The sequence below is a fragment of the Equus caballus genome, chromosome 1 (genome assembly GCF_041296265.1).
Source record: "Equus caballus isolate H_3958 breed thoroughbred chromosome 1, TB-T2T, whole genome shotgun sequence".
Taxonomy (NCBI): Eukaryota; Metazoa; Chordata; class Mammalia; order Perissodactyla; family Equidae; genus Equus; species Equus caballus.
Genome location: NC_091684.1, coordinates 130,310,974 through 130,331,106, shown reverse-complemented (window position 1 = coordinate 130,331,106; position 20,133 = coordinate 130,310,974). Strand labels below are relative to the sequence as shown.

General features: G+C 36.4%; 1 protein-coding gene across 50 annotated transcripts in view; it reads left to right on the top strand.

Moving 5' to 3' along the window:
- Nucleotides 1-20,133, top strand: part of SCAPER (S-phase cyclin A associated protein in the ER) — a 521,075-nt gene that overhangs the window by 82,009 nt on the left and 418,933 nt on the right. For 40 of the 50 annotated variants that reach the window (XR_011438966.1, XR_011439156.1, XR_011439026.1 and 37 more), the window contains 2 exon segments: nt 8,161-8,231; nt 15,126-15,323. Coding sequence is in view for 30 of the 50 variants with exons in the window: in XM_070267830.1 (XP_070123931.1) it covers nt 8,161-8,231; nt 15,126-15,323 (269 nt within the window). In the remaining 20 variants the exon portion in view is untranslated. 50 annotated transcript variants of the gene reach the window in all.

The window sequence follows — 20,133 nt, the reverse complement described above, 5'->3', positions numbered from 1 at the left end:
CGTTTGCAGTTTGTTCTTACGTGTAGTGTGAAGTCCGTCTATTCTTACATGGATCTAATTTTATCTTTTTTCCATATGGGTAATAAGTTGCCCCAGCATTGCTTAGTATAAAGTCTATCTTTGACTCAATCATTTGAGATGCCACTTTTATTGTAGATTGAATTTCCATATATACCTATATTCTATTCCGCTAGTCTTTTTATCTAATTGATGTGAGTGCCACATTGTTTTAATTATAGAGGCATTATAGTATTTTAAAATATCTGCTAGGATCAGTCCTCCCTCGGTGACTTTCTTTGTCAGTCTTCCTAGATGATTTTAGAGAGCTTTTATATTGAATCACAAGAACTATTAAATAGAAGGAGGAATTAAATTTATGTTTTTAAGTTTAGCTCCTTACTAGCGAAAATTTTCATAGTACTTCATTTCTTTGATAGAAGATATATGTCAACACTATTTACTGTAAAAGTAACAACATAAAACCTATGAATGTCTTATGGTTGCTATGTGTTACAAATGTTATGTTATGAAATTTTGTTTTCCCATTTTCTATGCATTATTCAGAACAGAAAATAATCTGAAAATGTTTTTATTCAAGTTGCTTCTATTCAGAAAACATAAAAGGAAAGTACGATAATGAATCACATCTGTATATAACCTGATTTTATATATAAGTACATAAAAAATTGGCCAGTGCAATTTTAAAATCTTTATTCATGCTTATTGAAAAAAATAAAACTGTGAGCACAGAGAATTATAGCTTTCTGAATATCTGTAATAATGATGACAAAAGAAGAATGTTAACTTCATAATTTTTGATAAGGATTATTTTATGTTGTTAAAACTTAGCCAGTTATAGGAAAGCCTTTATTTTGCTTTTTAAAAAATTGCAACTTGTTCTTGTTTTATTACTACAGTATATACTCACATACTTCTGAGTATAGTAGTTCAATTTTAAAAAGTTTTCTTCTGTTCTTTGTCTTATTTTTGTTTCCTCTGATACTTGTTCTAAGCTGGTTATTCTATTGGATATTCTAAAAGATCTGGTGATACTCTGTTCTCTATAATGAAAGGATGAATAAAGGGCTGTGTAGGTGAGTGTAGAGTTCTCTGCCTTCATCGCTGGTAGAACAGTGAGGGAGGCCCACTTATGTTCAAGTAAGTTGTTGGTAGGTGTTATGGCTTACTTCGTTTGTACTTCTTCAGAGTACAAAGGAAAATTATTCTGTTATATATTATAGAATTTTACTCCTGTTGTGAATTACTCTCAAGAATAGAATAATTATAAAATAGTAGTTACTATCTTTCTTATAAAAAAGAACAAGTAGGAGTGATGTCAGCATCATGGCAGAGTGAGCTCTTCCTTTAGACTCTTCCCCACAAGACACGATAAAAAAGACACTCATAAACCAACAGAGGACATTCACACAACATGATAGATGTCTGAGAGACCTACATAGTCATATGTCTGAAGGGGGAGGTGCTGGACCCTCCAGAAGGCAGGTGAAGGAGGTAAGGACATCTTCTCTCCCTACCCCAACAGCAGTGACCTAGGGCACAGGACCATGCACAGCTCTGAGAAGAGACAGGGGAGGGGACGGTCCTCCAGAGGGATGCCTTCACTCTCTGAGTTGCCTTCCAGCCTGTGGGAAAGCTCCACACAGAAGATGCTAAGTAATCATGAGGGCGTAGTCACCAAGCAGAGCACCCCAGGAGGACAGAGAGTGAATGCAGAATGGGAGTGTCCCCAGGATTGCAAATGTGAAAGAAAGCATCCCTCCCCCTGCCTGGTGCATCAGCTTGGCCAGTCGGCCATAGCAAGGGACCCCTGCCACAGACCTGGTGCACATGTGTGTACAGCAGCAGCAGCCAGCAGGCAGATGCAGACGGGCTCTGTCAGCATAGCTTCCAAAGGACAGGCACAGCTGCCAGGGATTGCGGTGGGCTCAGAATACACAGCTCCTGCCTCCCTGCCAGTGGCAGTGAGTGGAATCTGCGACCAGGTACTATCACTATGCGACGGCACAAATCCAGTCCATCCCTGGGATGAAGAAGTATATTAATACTTCAGTCCAGAAGGTAAATGATGAGTACCCAGAAATCAATCCTGAAGGTGCAGAAATTTACAGTCTAAATGACAGAGAATTAAAAATAGCTATCATAAAAAAACTTAACGTGTTACAAGAAAACTCAGTTCAATGAAATCATGAATAAAATTAATGAACAGAGGGAATTCCTCACAAAAGAGATTGAAACTATAAAGAAAAATCAACCAGAAATGTTGGAGATGAACACAGTGAATGATATACAGAATACTCTGGAGTCCTTAAATAATAGAGCTGATATCTTGGAGGACAGAATCAGGAATTTAGAGTACCGAAATACAGAGATGCTTCAGATGGAGGAGAGAGAACTAAGACTAAAAAGAAATGAAGAAATTCTCTGGGAAATATCTAACTCAATTAGGAAATGCAGCATAAAAATTATAGGTATTCCAGAGAGAGAAGAGAGGGAAGAAAGGAGCAGAGAGCTTGTTCAAAGAAATAATAGCTGAGACTTCCCAAAGCTGGGGAAGGAGCTGGAACTACAAGTAAAAGAAGCTAATATAACTCCTAATTACATCAATGTAAAAAGACTTTCTTCAAGGCATATGTTAGTAAAACTGGCAAAAGTCCAGGACAAAGAAAAAATATTAAGGGCAGCAAAGCAGAAGAAAATAACCTACAAAGGAACCCCTGTCAGGCTTTCAGCAGATTTCTCAGCAGAAACCTTACAGTCTAGGGGATAGTGGAATGATATATTCAAAATTCTGAAAGACAAAAACTTTTAGCCAAGAATACTATATCCAGTGACACTATCTGTCAGATATGATGGAGAAATAAAAACATTCCCAGATAAACAAAAGCTGAGGAAGTTCATTGCCACAAGACACCCCTGCCCTCCACAAGAAATGATCAAGAAGGCCCTCATACCTGAAAAAAAAGAGAAAGGGTTTACAAAGCAAGGGGATAAACAGGCAGACAAAATCAGAAAATGACAACTCTCTATCAGAACAGGTTAGCAAACACTTAATTATAATATTAAAGATGAAGGGAAGGAAAACATTAAAAAACTATGATCATTGCATTTTAACTACAGACTCACAACACAAAATGGAATAAGTTGTGATAACAATAACTTAAGTAGGGAAGAGGAAAGGGATAGAACCTTCTTAGACTAAGGAAATAAGAGGCCATCGCAAAATTTACTCTCTTGTCTATGAGATCTTAATACAAACCTCATGGTAGCCACTACACAAAAAATCAGAAAGAGACACAAATGATAAATAAAGAGAAAACTGAGAAAACCATGATACAGGACCACCACACTAAACTGCCAGTCTGAAATACATGGGACAAGAAACAAGGGAAATACTCAATAACCAGAAAATAAGTAGTAAAATGGCAGCACTAAGCCCTCATATATAAATAATCACTCTAAATGTAAATATATTGAATTCTCCAGGCAAAAGGCATAGGGTGGCTGGATGGATTAAAAAACAAGACCCAACAATATGCTGCCTCCAGGGAACACATCTCAGCTCTAAAGACAGACAGTGGCTCAGAGTGAAGGGGTGGAAGATGATACTTGAAGCTAATGGCAAACAAAAGAAAGCAGGTGTTGCCATACGTCTATCAGACAAAATAGACTTCAAGATAAAAAAGGCAATGAGAGACAAAGAGGGGCAGTATATAATGATAAAAGGGACACTTCACCAAGAGGACGTAACACTTGTAAATATATATGCACCTAGCTCAGGAGCAACAAAGTACATAAAGCAACTATTAACAGACCTTAAAGGACATATTAACAGCAACACAATAATAGTAGGGGACCTTAACAGCCCACTCACATCAATGGATAGATCATCCAGACAGAAAGTCAACAAGGATAGTGGAATTAAACAAAAACTAGACCACATGGACTTAATAGATAGATTTGTAGAACACTCCACCTGAAAACAGCAGAATACACATTCTTCTCAAGTGCACATGGAACATTCTCAAAGATAGACCATATGTTGGGAAACAAGGCAAGCCTCAATAAATTTAAGAAGATTGAAATCATATCAGGCGTCTTTTCCAACTATAATGCTATGAAACTAGAAATCAACTATAAGAAAAAAGCTGGGAGGGGCCAGCTCCATGACTGAGTGATTAAGTTCATTTGCTCTGCCTCGGCATCCCAAAGTTTTGCTGATTCGGATCCTGGGTGTGGACATAGCACCACTCATCAAGCCATGCTGAAGCGGTATCCCATGTGCCACAAGTAGAAGGACCCACAACTAAAAATATATACAACTATGTACCAGGGGGTTTTGGGGAGAAAAAGGAAAAATGAAATCTTAAAAAAAAGAGAGAAAAGAAAAAAGCTGGGAAAGTGAAAAACAAGTGGATGCTAAACAACATGCTACTGAACAACCAATGGATCCCTGAAGAAATTTAAGGAGAAGTCAAAGAACATTTGGAGATGAAAATGAAAATATATCCTAACAACTCATATGGGATGCAGCAAAAGCAAACCTAAGAGGGAAATTCATAGCAAAGCAGGCCCACCCTAACAAACAATAAAAATCTCAAATAAGCAATCTTAAATTACACCTAAGACACCTAGGAATTAAATTACACCTAAGAGACCTAGGAAAAGAAGACCAAACAAAGCCCAAAGTCAGCAGAAGGAGGGAAATAATAAAAATTAGAGCAGAAACAAATGACATTGAAACCAAAAAAACAGTAGAAAGGACCAATGAAAGAGCTGGTTCTTTGAGAAGATAAACAAAATTGACAAACCCTTAGCCAGACTCACTAAGAAAAAAAGAGAGAAGGCTCAGATAAGCAAAATTAGAAATGAAAGATGAGAAATTACAACAGATATTACAGAAATACAAAGGATTATAAGAGAATAAGTTGGACAATCTAGAAGCAATGGATAAATTCTTAGACTCATACGACCTCCCAAAACTGTATCATGAAGAAACAGCAAATCTGAATAGACCAGTCACTAGTAAAGAGATTGAAACAGTAATCAAAAATCTTCCCCTCCAAAAAAAGTCCAGGACCAGGTGGCTTCTCTGGAGAATTCTACCAAACATTGAAAGAAGATTTAATACCTGTGCTTCTCAAACTACTCCAAAAAATTGAAGAAGATGAAACACTTCCTAACACATTTTGTGAGGGTAACGTCACCCTGATCCCAAAGCCAGGCAAGGACAACACAAAGAACGAAAATTACAGGCCAATATCACTGATGAGCATAGATGCAAAAATCGTCAACAAAATATTGGCAAACCAAATACAGCAGTACATTAAAAGAATCACCATGATACAGCATAATCAAGTGGGATTTATACCAGGGATGCAGGGTTGCTTCAACATCTGCAAATGTATGTGACACACCATATTAACAAAATGAGGAATAAAAACTACATGATCATCTCAGTAGACACAGAGAAAGCATTTGACAAGATTCAACATCCATTTATGATAAAAACTCAATAAAATGGGTACAGAAGGAGTGTACTTCTACATAATAAAGGCTACGTGACCAACCCACAGCCAATGTCACATTCAACAGGGAAAAACTGAAAGCTATCTCTCTGAGAACAGGAACAAGACAAGAGCACCCTCTCTCGCCACTCTCATTCAACATGATACTGGAGGTTCATGCCAGAGCAATTAGTCACTAAAAAAAGAGAGAAATAAAAGATATCCAAATTGCCAATGACGAAGTGAAGCTCTTTTTGCAGACGATATGATGTTATATATAGAAAACCCAAAAGAATCTGTTGGAACTGTTAGAAATAATGAACTACTACTGCAAAGTGGCAGGGTACAAAAATCAGCTTACAAAAATCAGTTGCTTTTCTATACTCTAATAATGACCTAACAGGACGAGAACTCAAGAATACAATCCAATTTACAATCACAACAAAAAGAATAAAATATCTAGAAATAAATTTAACCAAGGAGGGAAAATACTTATACACTGAAAAGTGTAAGACATTATTGAAAGAAATCTATGATGACATAAAGAAATAGACATTCTTGCACATATGTTGGAAGAATAAACATAGTTAAAATGTCAAGGCTACCTAACGCAATCTATAGATTCATGCAATCCCAATTAGAATCCCAATGACGTCCTTATGGAAGTAGAACAAAGAATCCTAAAATTCATATGGGGCAACAAAAGACCCCAGATAGCTAAAGCAATACTGAGCAAAAAGAACAAAGCTGGAGGCATTACAATCCCTGACTTCAAAATATGCTACAAAGCTGTGGTAATAAAAACAGCATGGTACTGGTACAAAAACAGATACACGGATCAATGGAACAGAATTGAAAGCCCAGAAATAAAACCACACATCTGTAGACAGCTCATCTTTGACAAAGGAGCTAAGAACGTATAATGGAGAAAGGAAAGTCTCTTCAGTAAATGGTATTGGGAAAACTGGACAGCCACATGCAAAAGAAAGAAAGTAGACTTTTATCTTTCACCATACTCAAGAATTGACTCAAAATGGATTAAAGACTTGAAGGTAAGATGTGAAATCATAAAACTCCTCAAAGAAAAAATAGGCAGTACACTCTTTGACATATGTCTTACAAGGATTGTTTTGAATACCATATCTACTTGGGTAAGGGAAACAAAAGAAAAAATAAGTAGGACTTTATGAGTCTAAAGAGCTTCTGCAAGGCAAAGGAAACCATGAACAATACAAAAAGACAACCCACCAACTGGGAGAAAATATTTGCAAATCGTATATCCGACAAGGGGTTAATCTCCAAAATATATAAAGAACTCAAAGAACTCAAGAACACAAAAACAAACAACCCGATCAAAAAATGGGTAGAGAACATGAACAGACATTTCTCTAAAGAAGATATCCAGATGGCCAACAGGCACATGAAAAGATGTTCACCATTGCTAATCATCAGGGGACTGCAAATCAAAACTACATTGAGATGTCACCTTACACCTGTTAGAATGGCTGTAATAAACAGGAGAAAAAATAACAAATGTTGGAGAGGATGTGGAGAAAAGGGAACGCTCATCCACTGCTGGTGGAAATGCAAACTGGTGCAGCCACTATGGAAACAGTATGGAGATTCCTCAAAAAATTAAAAATAGAAATACCATATGACCCAGCAATTTCACTACTGAGTATTTACCCAAAGAACTTGAAATCAACAATTGAAGGAGACTTATGCACCCTTATGTTTATTGCAGCAGCATTCACAATGGCCATGACATGTAAGCAACTTAAGAGCCCCTGACTGATGATTGGATAAAGGAGATGTGGTCTATATCTAGAATGGAATACAACTCAGCCATAAACAGAGACAAATCGTCTCTTTTGCAACAACATGGATGGACTTTGAGGTTATTATGTTATGGGAAATAAGGCAGACAGAAAAACAAACACCACATGATTTCACTCATACGTGGAGGGTAAACAAACACATTGACAAAGAAAACAGATTAGGTGTTACCAGAGGGGAAGAGCGTTGGGGAGGTGGGCATAAGGGGTAAGGGACACACATATATGGTGCCTGACAAATAATAATGTACAACTGAAATTTTACAATATTAGAACTTATTATGGACCTCAATAATATAGTTAAAAAAAAAACGAAATTAGAAGGATGTATCCAACTGGAAAAATCCAAATAACTGAAAACCTCCCTTCTCAAAACGAAACTATGTATTTCATAGATCAGATAAGTTAAAACAGAAAAATACTGAGTTTTTATATGGTAAAACATGTCTTCTTTCTTTTCTTGTTGAAATAAAATTTGAATTTAAAGAAGTATTTTCAGACCTATATATATGTTGAGGTGTATCACTAACTTGACTTTGTTTTTAAATTGTTGCAATATCTGACTTCCTTAAGAAGTTGTTTTATTCTTGTTCTGAGAAAGCCATTCATAAAAGCAGTCTTTGGGACCTTGGAAAGTTAGTTGTTGTTTATTATGTCCGTGTTGAGCATGTATAGATTGTACTATTCTGTGGTTTCCAGAAGGAGATTATGTGTTAGTATGCCTGAATGATTTATACAGTTCAATTTTATATTATCTGTTTGTTGGTCTATATATTTATCTGTTTATTCTTGCCTTGAAGGAAAATCTAAATGTCAAGCTGGTGGAAAATCCAAGAGAACAATTCAAAGCACTCATAAAACTACTAAACAGGTACAGTGCAAATAACTTTTTACTTACTGACTTTCAATTTCAATCAAAAAATCTAATTTTGCAGGATTTGAATATTGTCTATTTTGTCTTCATGGAAAAATTTAATGTCACATTATTTAAGAAATGTGTATATAGTATTGTGTTCTAGCTTGTAGTAAATACTTTTCATAACAACCCTTTGATGTAGGCATTATTGTTATCTTACTTACAAATGAAGAAACTGAGTTAGAAGAGGGTTGTGTAACTTGTTAATCATTGACACAGTGAAGGTTTGAACCAGGCCATCAATTTCCACATGCTCTTAACTACTCTGTTGCACATCCCATATTTGTGAGTTCTGTCATGATTTTCTTTCTTGGTATAATCCTGCCTTTAGGTTATAGTCTAGTAAAGCTATATTGACCCTTTAAAAAGTTTCAAATTGCTTTACTAAAGTTTTAGAGAATACAGGCCTACCTTATTTTTAAAAATGTTTTTAGCATAATTATAGTTAACTTTTTAGTCCATAGTTATTTTCTCTAAACTTTTCATATGTATTATTTGTTTGATATTATTAAATATAGGAATATGTATTATGTAAACCAAAACCTTCACATAAGGAAAACATCTAATCAAAACTTCATTGTGATTTCATAAAAATCCCTCACTCCTCACATACACACAGGCATCAATGGTAAAATATTTTTTTAAAAATTGAAAAGACAAAGGATTTTAAAAAATGAGATAAACATCTCTGGATCAGAAATAAACATACATACTGACAGATAAGTGGAGTTGGGGGCACAAACTTAATGACTAAGTCTTATGGGATAAGGGAGGCTAAAATGCCCTGATTGTGGTGGGGAAACAGATCCAAGCTCAACTTTAGGCTTGTGTAGAGTTCTACACTAGGAGACAATAAAAGCGCAACCTACTTGGGGTTGTGGCCTGTGAGAGCTGATGTCTGAAGCAATAAAAAGGAGTGACCCTCTGGTTCATGACTGGATATGCTCCATTCTTGAAGGGTGAGAGCTTTAAACTCCCAGTAGAAGACCTCGGAAGTGGGACTGTAGTGGGCCAGATGATGGTAACCATAAAACTACTACACATGGAGTGAGAGTGAGCAAAGTGAAAACTAAAATACAAGAAACTGAAACTCAAAATAAGCTTCAAAGTAAAATATGAAAGCACATGAGGAAAGTAATGTCATAATTTATAGATAAGACATTCCACCAATGAGAGAATTTACTCCTAGAGTAATGAAAAAAAGGGCATTTTTCTAAAGAGGACTTTGAAATAAATGAGTTTAAATTCCTCAAAGGAAAGAATAACTGTAAAGGAAAATGGAGAAATTCTGAAATAAAATAGGTGGATATTAAGTTTGAACATTAATAGATAAGAATGAACCAATTAGAAATCTTAGAAATAAAAATGTTGTCAATGAAAATTTGAAAACCTGCAATTAAAGGATAAATGATATATTGGACAAGGAGATTAGTCAAAGAATTTGTTAATTGGAAGATACTACTGAGGAGGATTTAGTACATAGCTCAGAGAACTAGAGATGGAAAATAAGAAAGAAAATTTAAGATAAAGAAATTCTAATCTTATCTTCTAGGACTTTCAAAAGTAGAGAATAAATAGTGGGCATGCAATATTTGAAGAAATAATGTTGAAAATTTTCCTTACTTTCTGAGTTCTCGAGAGCTTCAGAGCATAGCTGTGGAGCTCAGCAAGATAAATAAATAATAGATTTATACCTAGATAGATTGTAGAGAATCTGCAGAATGTTAAGGAAAAAAAAAAACCTTTAAAAATACCAGGAAGTAAACAAAACCACAGAGGAATGACAGATTAATAGTCTTTTTATGAACAAAAGGACAATGGAGCAATATTTTCAAAGTTAGAAGGCAAAGTAACTTTTAACCCAGAAGTCTATGCCTAACCAAATGATCATTCAAGTGCAAGGGTGAAATAAAGCCATTTTTAGATATAGGAAGACTTACATGGTTGCCACCTATAGACCCTTAATGAAGGAACTATTAAAAAGTTAGTTCAGCAAGAAGGAAAGGTAACCTGGAGGAAGGAGCTTGATAAAAGGGTATCTGTAAAATATATTGGTAGATCTCTTTAACTATTCATGATTTTTAAAAAAACTCACACAATTAAATTTGGAAAAGTTTAACTGTAATTTTAGACAATATTAACATGGAAGATGGATTGTAGGGAATTTGGAGGGGAGTTAGAGTGATAAAGTCCTTGTCTTATTTAGGAAGAAGTCTTTGTTAGGAAAATACAAATGTAAGTGTGTGTATGATAAAAATTTAAAAGAATAAAACGAGCAGCTGTGATTTTCAAAGAAACAGAGGAAAAGAGAAAGTGAATAAACCAAAGCTTTTCAACTCAATAGAAGGCAAGAGAGAGAAAAAAAGAAGCAAAGAAAAATCATGGTAAGTAAAAAACACACAAGGTCGTGGTAGATAAGTATAAATATATCAGCAATTAATCTTGTAAACTGATTAGATCCATCTCTTAAAAGGCAGATGATTGAGTTAAACCTCTCATTTCAAAGTGTACACATAGCTGTGTACAGGAGACATGTTTAAAACCTCAAGGAAGGGTTTAAAACAAAGGGATAGAAAAAAATCCAGGTATTCTATATGTACTTTAAAACTAGTATAGCAATATTCATATTAAATGAAATGGAATTCAACGTGAAAAGCGTTGATGACATAAAGATGGAAATTATATAATGGTAAAAAGAATAATCATCCAAGAAGTATAACAGTACTCAACTTTTATGTACCTAATAGCATAGGCTTGAAATATTTAAAGCCCAGACTAACAGAATTACAAGGGTCACAGTGCATTCATAATCATATTGGGAAATATTAATAGCCCATACACAGAAACGGTTAGATCAAGCAGTAAAAAACACCAATAAGGATATAGAATTAAGAATAAAATTATACTTGATCTCATATAAATGTGTGTGTGTGTGTATGAATATGTGTGTATTTATTGGTACTCAAGAAATAGTGCGCACAGAACATATGCAAAAATTGGTATACTAGATCATAAAGGAAGTCTCAATTAGTAGAAGTCAGACAAGAGAATAGAAGTCAGAACATATTCTCTGACTATAATGCAGTTACATTAGAAATAAAAGGATATTTTCACATTATGTACGAAAAATAAATTTTCAATGGACTAAAGACCAAATGTGAAAATAAAAATTCAAAACTATCTAGAAGGATATTTTTATGACCTTTACTTAGGAGTGACTTCCCTAGACCAGACAAAAAGCACAACTCATGGATAAGTTATATATCAAAATGAAATTTATGTACTAAAAACTTGGCTAAACAAAGTTAAAGGTGAGACTGATTGGGCGAAGGTTCCATATCAAGAATTTATGAAGAGCTAAAATTGGAAAAAGAAACGCAATAAAAAAGCAGGGGAAACCTGAATAGCCTGTAAACACATGAAAAGATGCTCAGTTTCAGTAGTGATCGGGGAAATGCCTCTTGACTACTTGTGAAACCCTACCACTTTGCCCTCTAGAACTAGGTTCGTCACCAGCAAAATCTCTCTCTCTTCTCTGAACCTTCCCTTTACCTTCTTGTTCTAACTCAATACCAACTCACTTGTGAGGACATTGCCTCCACCACAGGCTTTTTAAGTAATAGTTGTATTTTTCCCCCACAGGACTCCTACCTCTGGTTGTAGAGGTGGGTTTCCTGCTTGCTCTTTACTGGTATTTCAGACAGTTCTCCAGTGTGGGGGAGGGAGGGAGGGAAGAATACGCAGAGCACAGAGGATTTTTAGGGCAGTGAAAGTACTCTGTATGATAGTATAATGATGGATACATGTCATTATACATTTGTCTGTGCCCATAAAATGTGCAGCACCAAGAGTGAACTGTAAGGTAAACTAGGGACTTTGCGTGATTATGATGTGTCAGTGTAGGTACATCAAGAAATCTATGTTCAATTTTATATGCTCATGCATTTTTCTGGGAATAGGTTCATAAGTGTTGTCACATTCTCAGGTGAGTCGATAAGCCCTTCTGAGAGAGATATCAGAAACCTCCATTTCTTCCTTCCTTTTCCCCTCTCCTTCCCTTTCTTTCTTTTTTCTCTTAAAAGTCCTTGATTAAAACAGTGTAACTTGATGGAATTCACTTGTGTCTAACTTTTCCCAAAAGTTTAGGTTGCTTTGTCTTCTACTGAGTGTCTTAGAATCAGTTAGGCACAGTAAGCCATAGCAGTGGGCTAGTTACCTGATTTTGAATCTTGGCGTTGTCACTTACTTAGTGTGAGACCTCGGGTTCATCATTTACTTTAGCTAAACCTCAGTTTTCTCCCCTGTAAAATGGAGATAATAATAGTACCTATGATATAAAATTGCTTCAAAGATTAAATGAAATATAACTGTAATGGAAAGCACTTAGTACAGTGCCTGGCACACAGCAAGTATGCCATGAATGTTAGAGGCTGCCTACCTCCGTTATTATTATCACTCCTGTTATTTTTATCAGTGGTAGGGTAAGAAATTCTATACTGACTTATCAGCCTCTACAATTTGATGTATATCTTCTGCCTTTCACAAGTTTGGCAGTTTTTGCCGTTAGTTTATTTACATTTTTTCTATGAGCATATTTCATTCCCCTCTTTATATTTCTCAATATGATCATACCTAACATTATTTGAGTACTATTGCGTGCTAGATTCTGTGTGAAATGCTTTGTGAACATTGGAGCAGAGGTTGAAAGACTAGGTTCTGGTCCCAGTTCTGTCACTTAGCCTCTTGACTTTGTCAAGAAAGTCAGTCCTTCTGAGTCTCTGTTATCTACAAAATAGGAATAATAATTATCCTGTCTTTACAGTTTGTTGTGATGATTAAATGACATTACGTTTTCAAAAGCCCTTCAAAAAATATAAATAAGCATGCAAATAAAAAGTATTACTGTTTTTCTCAAAGTTAAATGTCAGATTTGCATAGCACATTGCCTTTTAGATGGAATTACCTTGCTATAGATTCTGCTTTTCCAGAATCTTTCTTAGTAAAAGCCTCACATAGAGCAATCACAAAGAATAGAAACATCTTAACCTGAAAGCAGTACTGCCTATTCTACATTGTAAGAAAGGATGGTAAAGTATTTGAATCATATATACATGGATGCGTGACATGGTAAATACATAAATGGGTGAAAACGAGTGAAAGTTTTTTTGAGAATTCTATAAGATTATAGTCTGAATTCACAGGGAGTTACTAGCCGTTTGCTGATCAATGTAGAAAAACTTTGTGAAGGAGGTATAATTTAGGAAACCCCAAATTCAGGAAACTTAAAATTCTCAAGTTAATTTTAACTTTAGATGGGTGTATATAGAAAGAGAAATGAGGTGGTCTGGAATATCTGCTAAAGGGCTGTCAGCACAGGGCCTTGGACAGCATTGTAATGGGAAGCCAACAGTGTTAATTGTAGAACTCTAACTGAAAGATGGTCTCCTGTGGCTATATGATCCTGGAAACTCAGCCTCTGAACCTCAATTTTCTAAGCTGTAAAGTGGAGCTAATAGTACATACTTGAAAAGTTGTGTGAAGGGGGTTAGAAGATTATGTGAAGTTGATTTATGATCTATAATCCTATATAAATTGTTAATTATTATTGTCACAGTTGTCAGGAAAGTAATGGACAGAATTAAGCTTTGCTTTGGGATAGATGTTAGTTGAATGGGACTTTTAGTACGGTTTAATCCAAGGAGAGGATGTTTGCCATAATAACTAAATCAGTTACTACTGGGGCTAGAAAGAACTTGGACAGCAATTGAGGCAAAGGTTTTGTGGGTTGTTGATTATTACTTTAAATTTTATTGTTTAAATATTGAGAATTTGGGCTGGACTAAGGCTGTCACATAAAATATTTGCTAATTTTTGTTTGCTAAATCTGGCAAACCCTAGTTTGGATGGAGGACCATGGAAGGAGGGTGAGCAGCTCCATTTCATCCTCTTAAGTGTATTTGTCTCTGTGTGTGTATGTTTTGTTTGCTTGCTTTTTGGTGGTGGAGATTATGTATAAACCAGAGATTTGCTATGAAGGATCTATTTTGGATATTCTCCATTTTGGGGCTCTTCTATGAAAAAGAAAAAACAGACAAGCAAACAGGAATGACACACACACTTACAAAACAACCCAAAGAAACCTGGGATTGTTTGTTGCTCTAAATGTAGTAGAAGGTTAGTATTGATTTATGCATTAGTTTAAGTAGCCATAGAAGAGATAAGCAACTCCTTTGGTACTTAGATGTAAACTACATGCTCATGTTTTTGGTGGAGTGATTCTGTGGTACAGTCAAATTTTGCATGTGCAACTGAGGAAAGAATAGGTTCCATGAACTTTATTTGGTGAGTCTGCTCTGTAGCTGGCGCTTGGTTTTATTAATTCACTACTGTTCTTTAGGTAAACTGTTTTGCATTTATATATTAATTTTTGCTTTTAATGGAAATTAAGTGAATATAACTATAGTATATGTCATTTCTAAATGAAAAGAATATATGCAAGCAGTTTCAAAACGTTGAAATTGCTATTTATTATTTGCGAATGTATGTAAATGTGCCATACATGTATTCCAGTGAGGATCCCGTTTAGTGCTCCTTTTTGACTAACGGTCTGTTCACCATTGAAGTCATCCTAATCTTCAATAAGACACGACTGAAGTAAAAATTGACCTTACAAATCTGCCACTTTTGTTTAAGATGAGAAACTGTGTTTTATGAATTCAGTGTGATATGATATAAACTAAAAAGAAGAATGTCATGTTTTTAAGTATTCATGTTGAAAAATGTGCTTTATACAAAAATCCAATCCATGGAGGCTTTTTGAAAATATTTATTCATGTTTTATTTCACCAGAACACTGCAGTAGACTGTAAAATAACATCATCTACAGCTGGAGATAAACACTTTGATAAAAGTCCTACTAAAACAAGGCACCCTCGGAAAATTGATCTAAGAGCTCGGTACTGGGCATTTCTTTTTGACAATCTTCGCCGAGCAGTGGATGAAATCTATGTAACTTGTGAATCAGATCAGAGTGTGGTGGAATGTAAGGTAAGGTTTTCTGTGAGCCTTCATTATCCATTTGAAGCCAATTTTTGCTACACCTAACTCGATCATTTACATCAGTAAATAATACTGTAGTGTTAACTGTAATTGCTGTGCTGTACATTAGATCCCCAGAACTCATTCATCTTGTAACTTAAAGTTTGTACCCTTTGACCAGCATTTCCCTATTTCTCCCATTCGTTGCAACTTCTGTTCTCTCTGCTTCTATGAGTACTTCAGGTTTTTCTTGGTTTTGATTTTTCAAGAGTAGTCTTGTTGTTTGTATTACCTAATCACATTCCTTTACATTCCGTGCAAGATTCAGTAGAAAGCTGTTTTGGTACAGTCCTGGGAAAGAAATAAAAGGGATGGATAGTCACACACACTTAGTTAAGAAATCTCTTACCTTTGTCTTCCATTGGTACTGTCGGTGGCACAGTGAGATTTTCACATTCTTTAGTTTCATGTTTAATTGGACATTGCTCCCTTTCCATTGAGATACTTATCACTCTCCTAATTTACTCTGGTCAGGGAAAAGTGAGATTGATGGCTAACTGTAAACAATCTTGGGTGGGATTGGCATATCATTGTAACGTGTGTTTTCTAATTTTAGATAACCTTGTGTTTGTAGTAGGATATCAAACACACACACAGCATAATCTGTCTCTAAAAATTCACTAAAAAGCCTGGCCTTTTAGTGAATACAAACTATAATACTATATTATTTTATACTGAGTAAAATTTTGAGAAAAACCAGAGTGATTCATCTTCATAGAAATATTACAGAGATACCTTCTGTTTCTACAGTGACCATGGTTAAAAACCTTGGAATTCGTTATTTAATCTTTGAAATATATGAAGGGTCAAAGAAAAGTTATGTTGAGACAGCAGCTGTGTTTCCTCTCAAATTGGAAATAGCCAAAATAGGTTTTGGACTAGCTTAAAAATGATTCATCAGAAGCGGTTTTCAGAATAAACAGTAATTGAAATCATTCAAATTTATGGTTTGGTTGTCACAATTAATATTGTTACTATCAGCATGTAAAAGTTTGTGTGTGTTTTAGGAAAAAAAATTTTAAGCAAAATCATATCCTTGGAGTTTAATAAATCAGCATGTTTTGGTAGAAGACACTATCAGGCTAATTTAGGGTTATAGATTCTGTAAAATGAGTGTGTGGTCCTAGATAATCTCTAGGTCAACCCTAGAGATCAATCAGATCAGCAGATTCTTTGACTTTATTATTAAAAATAACAAATGGTTGATTGAAGAAATCAAATTTGTTTGTAAAATATGTACTTCTTTATAGAAGTGAGTTTGACCAATTGCAACCAAGTCTCTGTGATAAGCAGAAACTCTTGGATCTGTCTCTGAAACTGTATTTGAGGAAGCTAGACTTGGCCATAAGTCAGTGTGGCTTTTACTTCTGTTTCTGTAATTCACCTACCCAAAGCTTTGTGAAAGTTTAACAGTAATAGAAATTTGTTGTGCAAATGTAAGAATGGAGAAGATTTTGACAAAGTGAGAGGAGTAGAGATGTGTTCTCTGTTCTTTGTAGTGTGCCAAGATGCTCAAAGGCTTATGCTGAGAAATAAAATCTGGGAGCTTAAAAGTTATTTTCAGGGGCCAGCCTGGTGGTGTAGCGGTTAAATTTGTGTGCTCTGCAACCTGGGGTTTGCCAGTTTGGATCCCAGACGCAGACCTACGCACCGCTTATCAAGCCATGCTGTGGTAGGCATCCCACATATAAAAAAAATGGAGGAAGCTGGGCACAGATGTTAGCTTAGGGCCAGTTTTCCTCAGCAAAAAGAGGAGGATTGGCAGTGGATGTTAACTCAGGGCTAATCTTCCTCAAAAAAAAAAAGTTATTTTCCTACTCAACTCTACTCCTCTTCCTTTCCAGGACTTACAGGTGGTGGTGATGTAAAAAGATGCAGTTTAACATTTGGTCTAAGCATGTGCTGGATATATAATAACTAGAGTTCCATTTTTCTTTTGCTCTATTCTCATTATAAAAACACCTCTGTCCATTATCTCATTTGATTTGTACCTTTGTGAGATCTATAACCCAGGGAGTTTTCCTCATTGTACAGGTAGATTTAACCCTTGTTTTGTGGATGTACTGACAGAATTTATCCCTGTTTGTGATTTGTGTGTTTTAGCCTTAGTTAAGTAAGCGCAATTCAGTTCTTTGTCTCATATGTAAAATGCAGTTAATAACACCTGGATTATGTAACTCACATGCTAAGTGTAGCAATATAGTGAAATGTATATTTCCTGCTTCAGCCAGGGTTGCTGACCAGAGCCCACCACTGTAATCAAAGGAGGCTAAATTTCTCATTTTTTAGTTTGAAGATGTGCCTGTTATGCCATGGGCCACTTCGTTGTGTGATTTGCTAAGAATCGACATTCCAGCAAAACTACACTCAAACCATCACTACCACATTTCCTTTTCTTCCTTATAAAGTGGGCTAGAGGGTGGGCTAGGGGAGATTGCTTTTTGGAGAGTACACAGTTAATGACGCAGTATCCATCCTCTCAACTTGTTCTGACAAAAGTTTGAAGTGGGGCTTGAATTGCTTGTGAAGTGTGTGAGTGTGGCTATAGGAAAGGGAGACTGGCATTTTATTCTCTGGCCGGATCTTTGCTGACTGATTTTGGTGCCTCTGGAATGGGGGAAAGCATGGTAGGAACACATTGTGCTTTCCTTTCTCTGTTTACCATTTCCACCTGGGGAGAACTGGAACTGGAATGTTGGGGCACCCTTAGGTATAGAGACTCGTGCTTACATTTGCTTTAGAGATTTCATAGCATAGTAGGCTCGCTGGGTAGTGCATGCCAGCTGGGCTTGAAGGCTCTATAGGGTACTAGGCCTTGGAAAGAGATAGGATGAGAGTTCTTGGTGATCAAGTAAAGAGGACCCCCAGAGTCTCATGATTTATGTGAGGGAAGGAGTGTGGACATTAGTGAAGATGTTGGAGTCATAGGAGCTTCCTATGGGTGCACTTGATTAGGTGACAATATGCAAAACTGATGGAGTTGGGGCAGACACTGCTTGGGCAGAGGAAGCCAGGATGAACCTGAACACTGCCTAGTGAACAACATATGCTACCTGTGCAGAAGTCACCATCTTCTGCAGAGATCAGTAGAGACCACTGACCTCAGGCTGAGTCAGAGAAAGATTAGGGATACATCTCTGCCTGGCAGCACTCGACTCAGCTGGCAGTGCGGCATTACCTTAGTCCCTGGAGAAGGACTAGCTGATGACTGTAGCAGACTCATCACTAGTATCTGGTGAGCTCTTGTAAGCAGAATATTGCTTTGTTCCCACAAGCTGCCACTTATGGCGAAGGACATAAGATTGTAAATGTAGGGGCCTGGGAAGGGGAGTACAGGGAAGGAAGGAAGGAGAAGACTCAGTGAGAACAAGCCATGCCCGTCTCTACCATAGGCATCTGCTAAAGGCCATATAGTTCTCACTTGTGCTAATAAGAAGGTTGTTCGAAGATGGGATTTAAAAACTATTCTTTGATAATTGAATGTGATTGAAAAACTGTGAAATTTCACTTAACATACTCAGCATGTTTAGGATTCAACTGAGTACTTATGGGGAAAAACATGGAAGTATTCTGTGTTTATATCTCAATGAGTTGAGACTTCTCAATTTAACAAGTTAAGTAAGGATCAAAATGAGATGTGAGAAAATGCTTTGAAATGTATGACATGCAATAAAAACAAAATAAACTTTATAATGAGATAAAAGGAAAGTCACAGATGGAGAAACAGGAATATAGGTCCACGAGTAGAGAAGGAATAATCATAGAAGTAGGAAGAAGAGTAGGAGGATAGGATTGTCCCCCAAACCATGGCAGAAGTGAGTGTTGCAGAGATCAAGAATGACTGCAGTTGAGAGAGTTGAAAGCCTTTTCAATTTGGCATTCAAGAGGAACAAGAGCACATGGGATCAAGGTGAAAATTTGTGGTAAGAATGTGAAATTCCATCTGATAGTTCTTTGCCCATTTTATTTTTGAAAAGTAGGAGGTATGGGGTTTGTGGGGTTGGAGGTTTGAGGAAAGTGGCAAAGTTCTGAAGTAACTGTGATGGAGAATGGAAGGGCTGACTTACAGAAATCAGGATTGCCCAGCAGCCTTGAAGGTCACAGGTGAGATTGGAAATTCTTCTTTCCTGTATCTTCATTTTCCTTATTGGATTCCTCTCCCCTCAGCATTAAACGTGCCTGTTTCTCTTCCATCCTAAACAAAGAGAACAGCAAAAAGAAACGCCTAAACTCTTTCTCTGCTTTACTTATGCTTTCACCTACTCTCCCATCATCCATTTTTCTCCTCCCTTTCTCAGCCAAGTTTCTTGGAAGAACTTTCTACATTTGCTGCCTCCATTTCCTTTTCTCCCAGGCACTCATTAGTCTACTCCAACCTGGTGCCACATTCCTATCAGAGCTCCTATTAAAGTTGCTGGTCACTTCTGTATTATTTAGTCCAGTGGTTGTTTTCAGTCCCTCCCGTGATCTCTGAGCAGCATTTCACACTGTTGACCGCCCCTTCTGCTTACAGCATCCTTTCCTTCGGCTTTCCTGGAACAACCTCTGCTAGTTTTCCTCCTCCTTTGTTGGCTGCTACTTCTTCCTTGTTTTTCTTTTCCACCTGACCTGTAGCTGTTGGGAGGTCATCAAAGTTTCTTTTAGGCCATCTTCTTTTCTCACTATTATATACTTTCTCTCTCTGTGGTTTTGTCCAGGCCATGGCTTAATTTACTATTCATTTGCTGATGATTCTTAAATTTATGTCTCTAGCCTATAA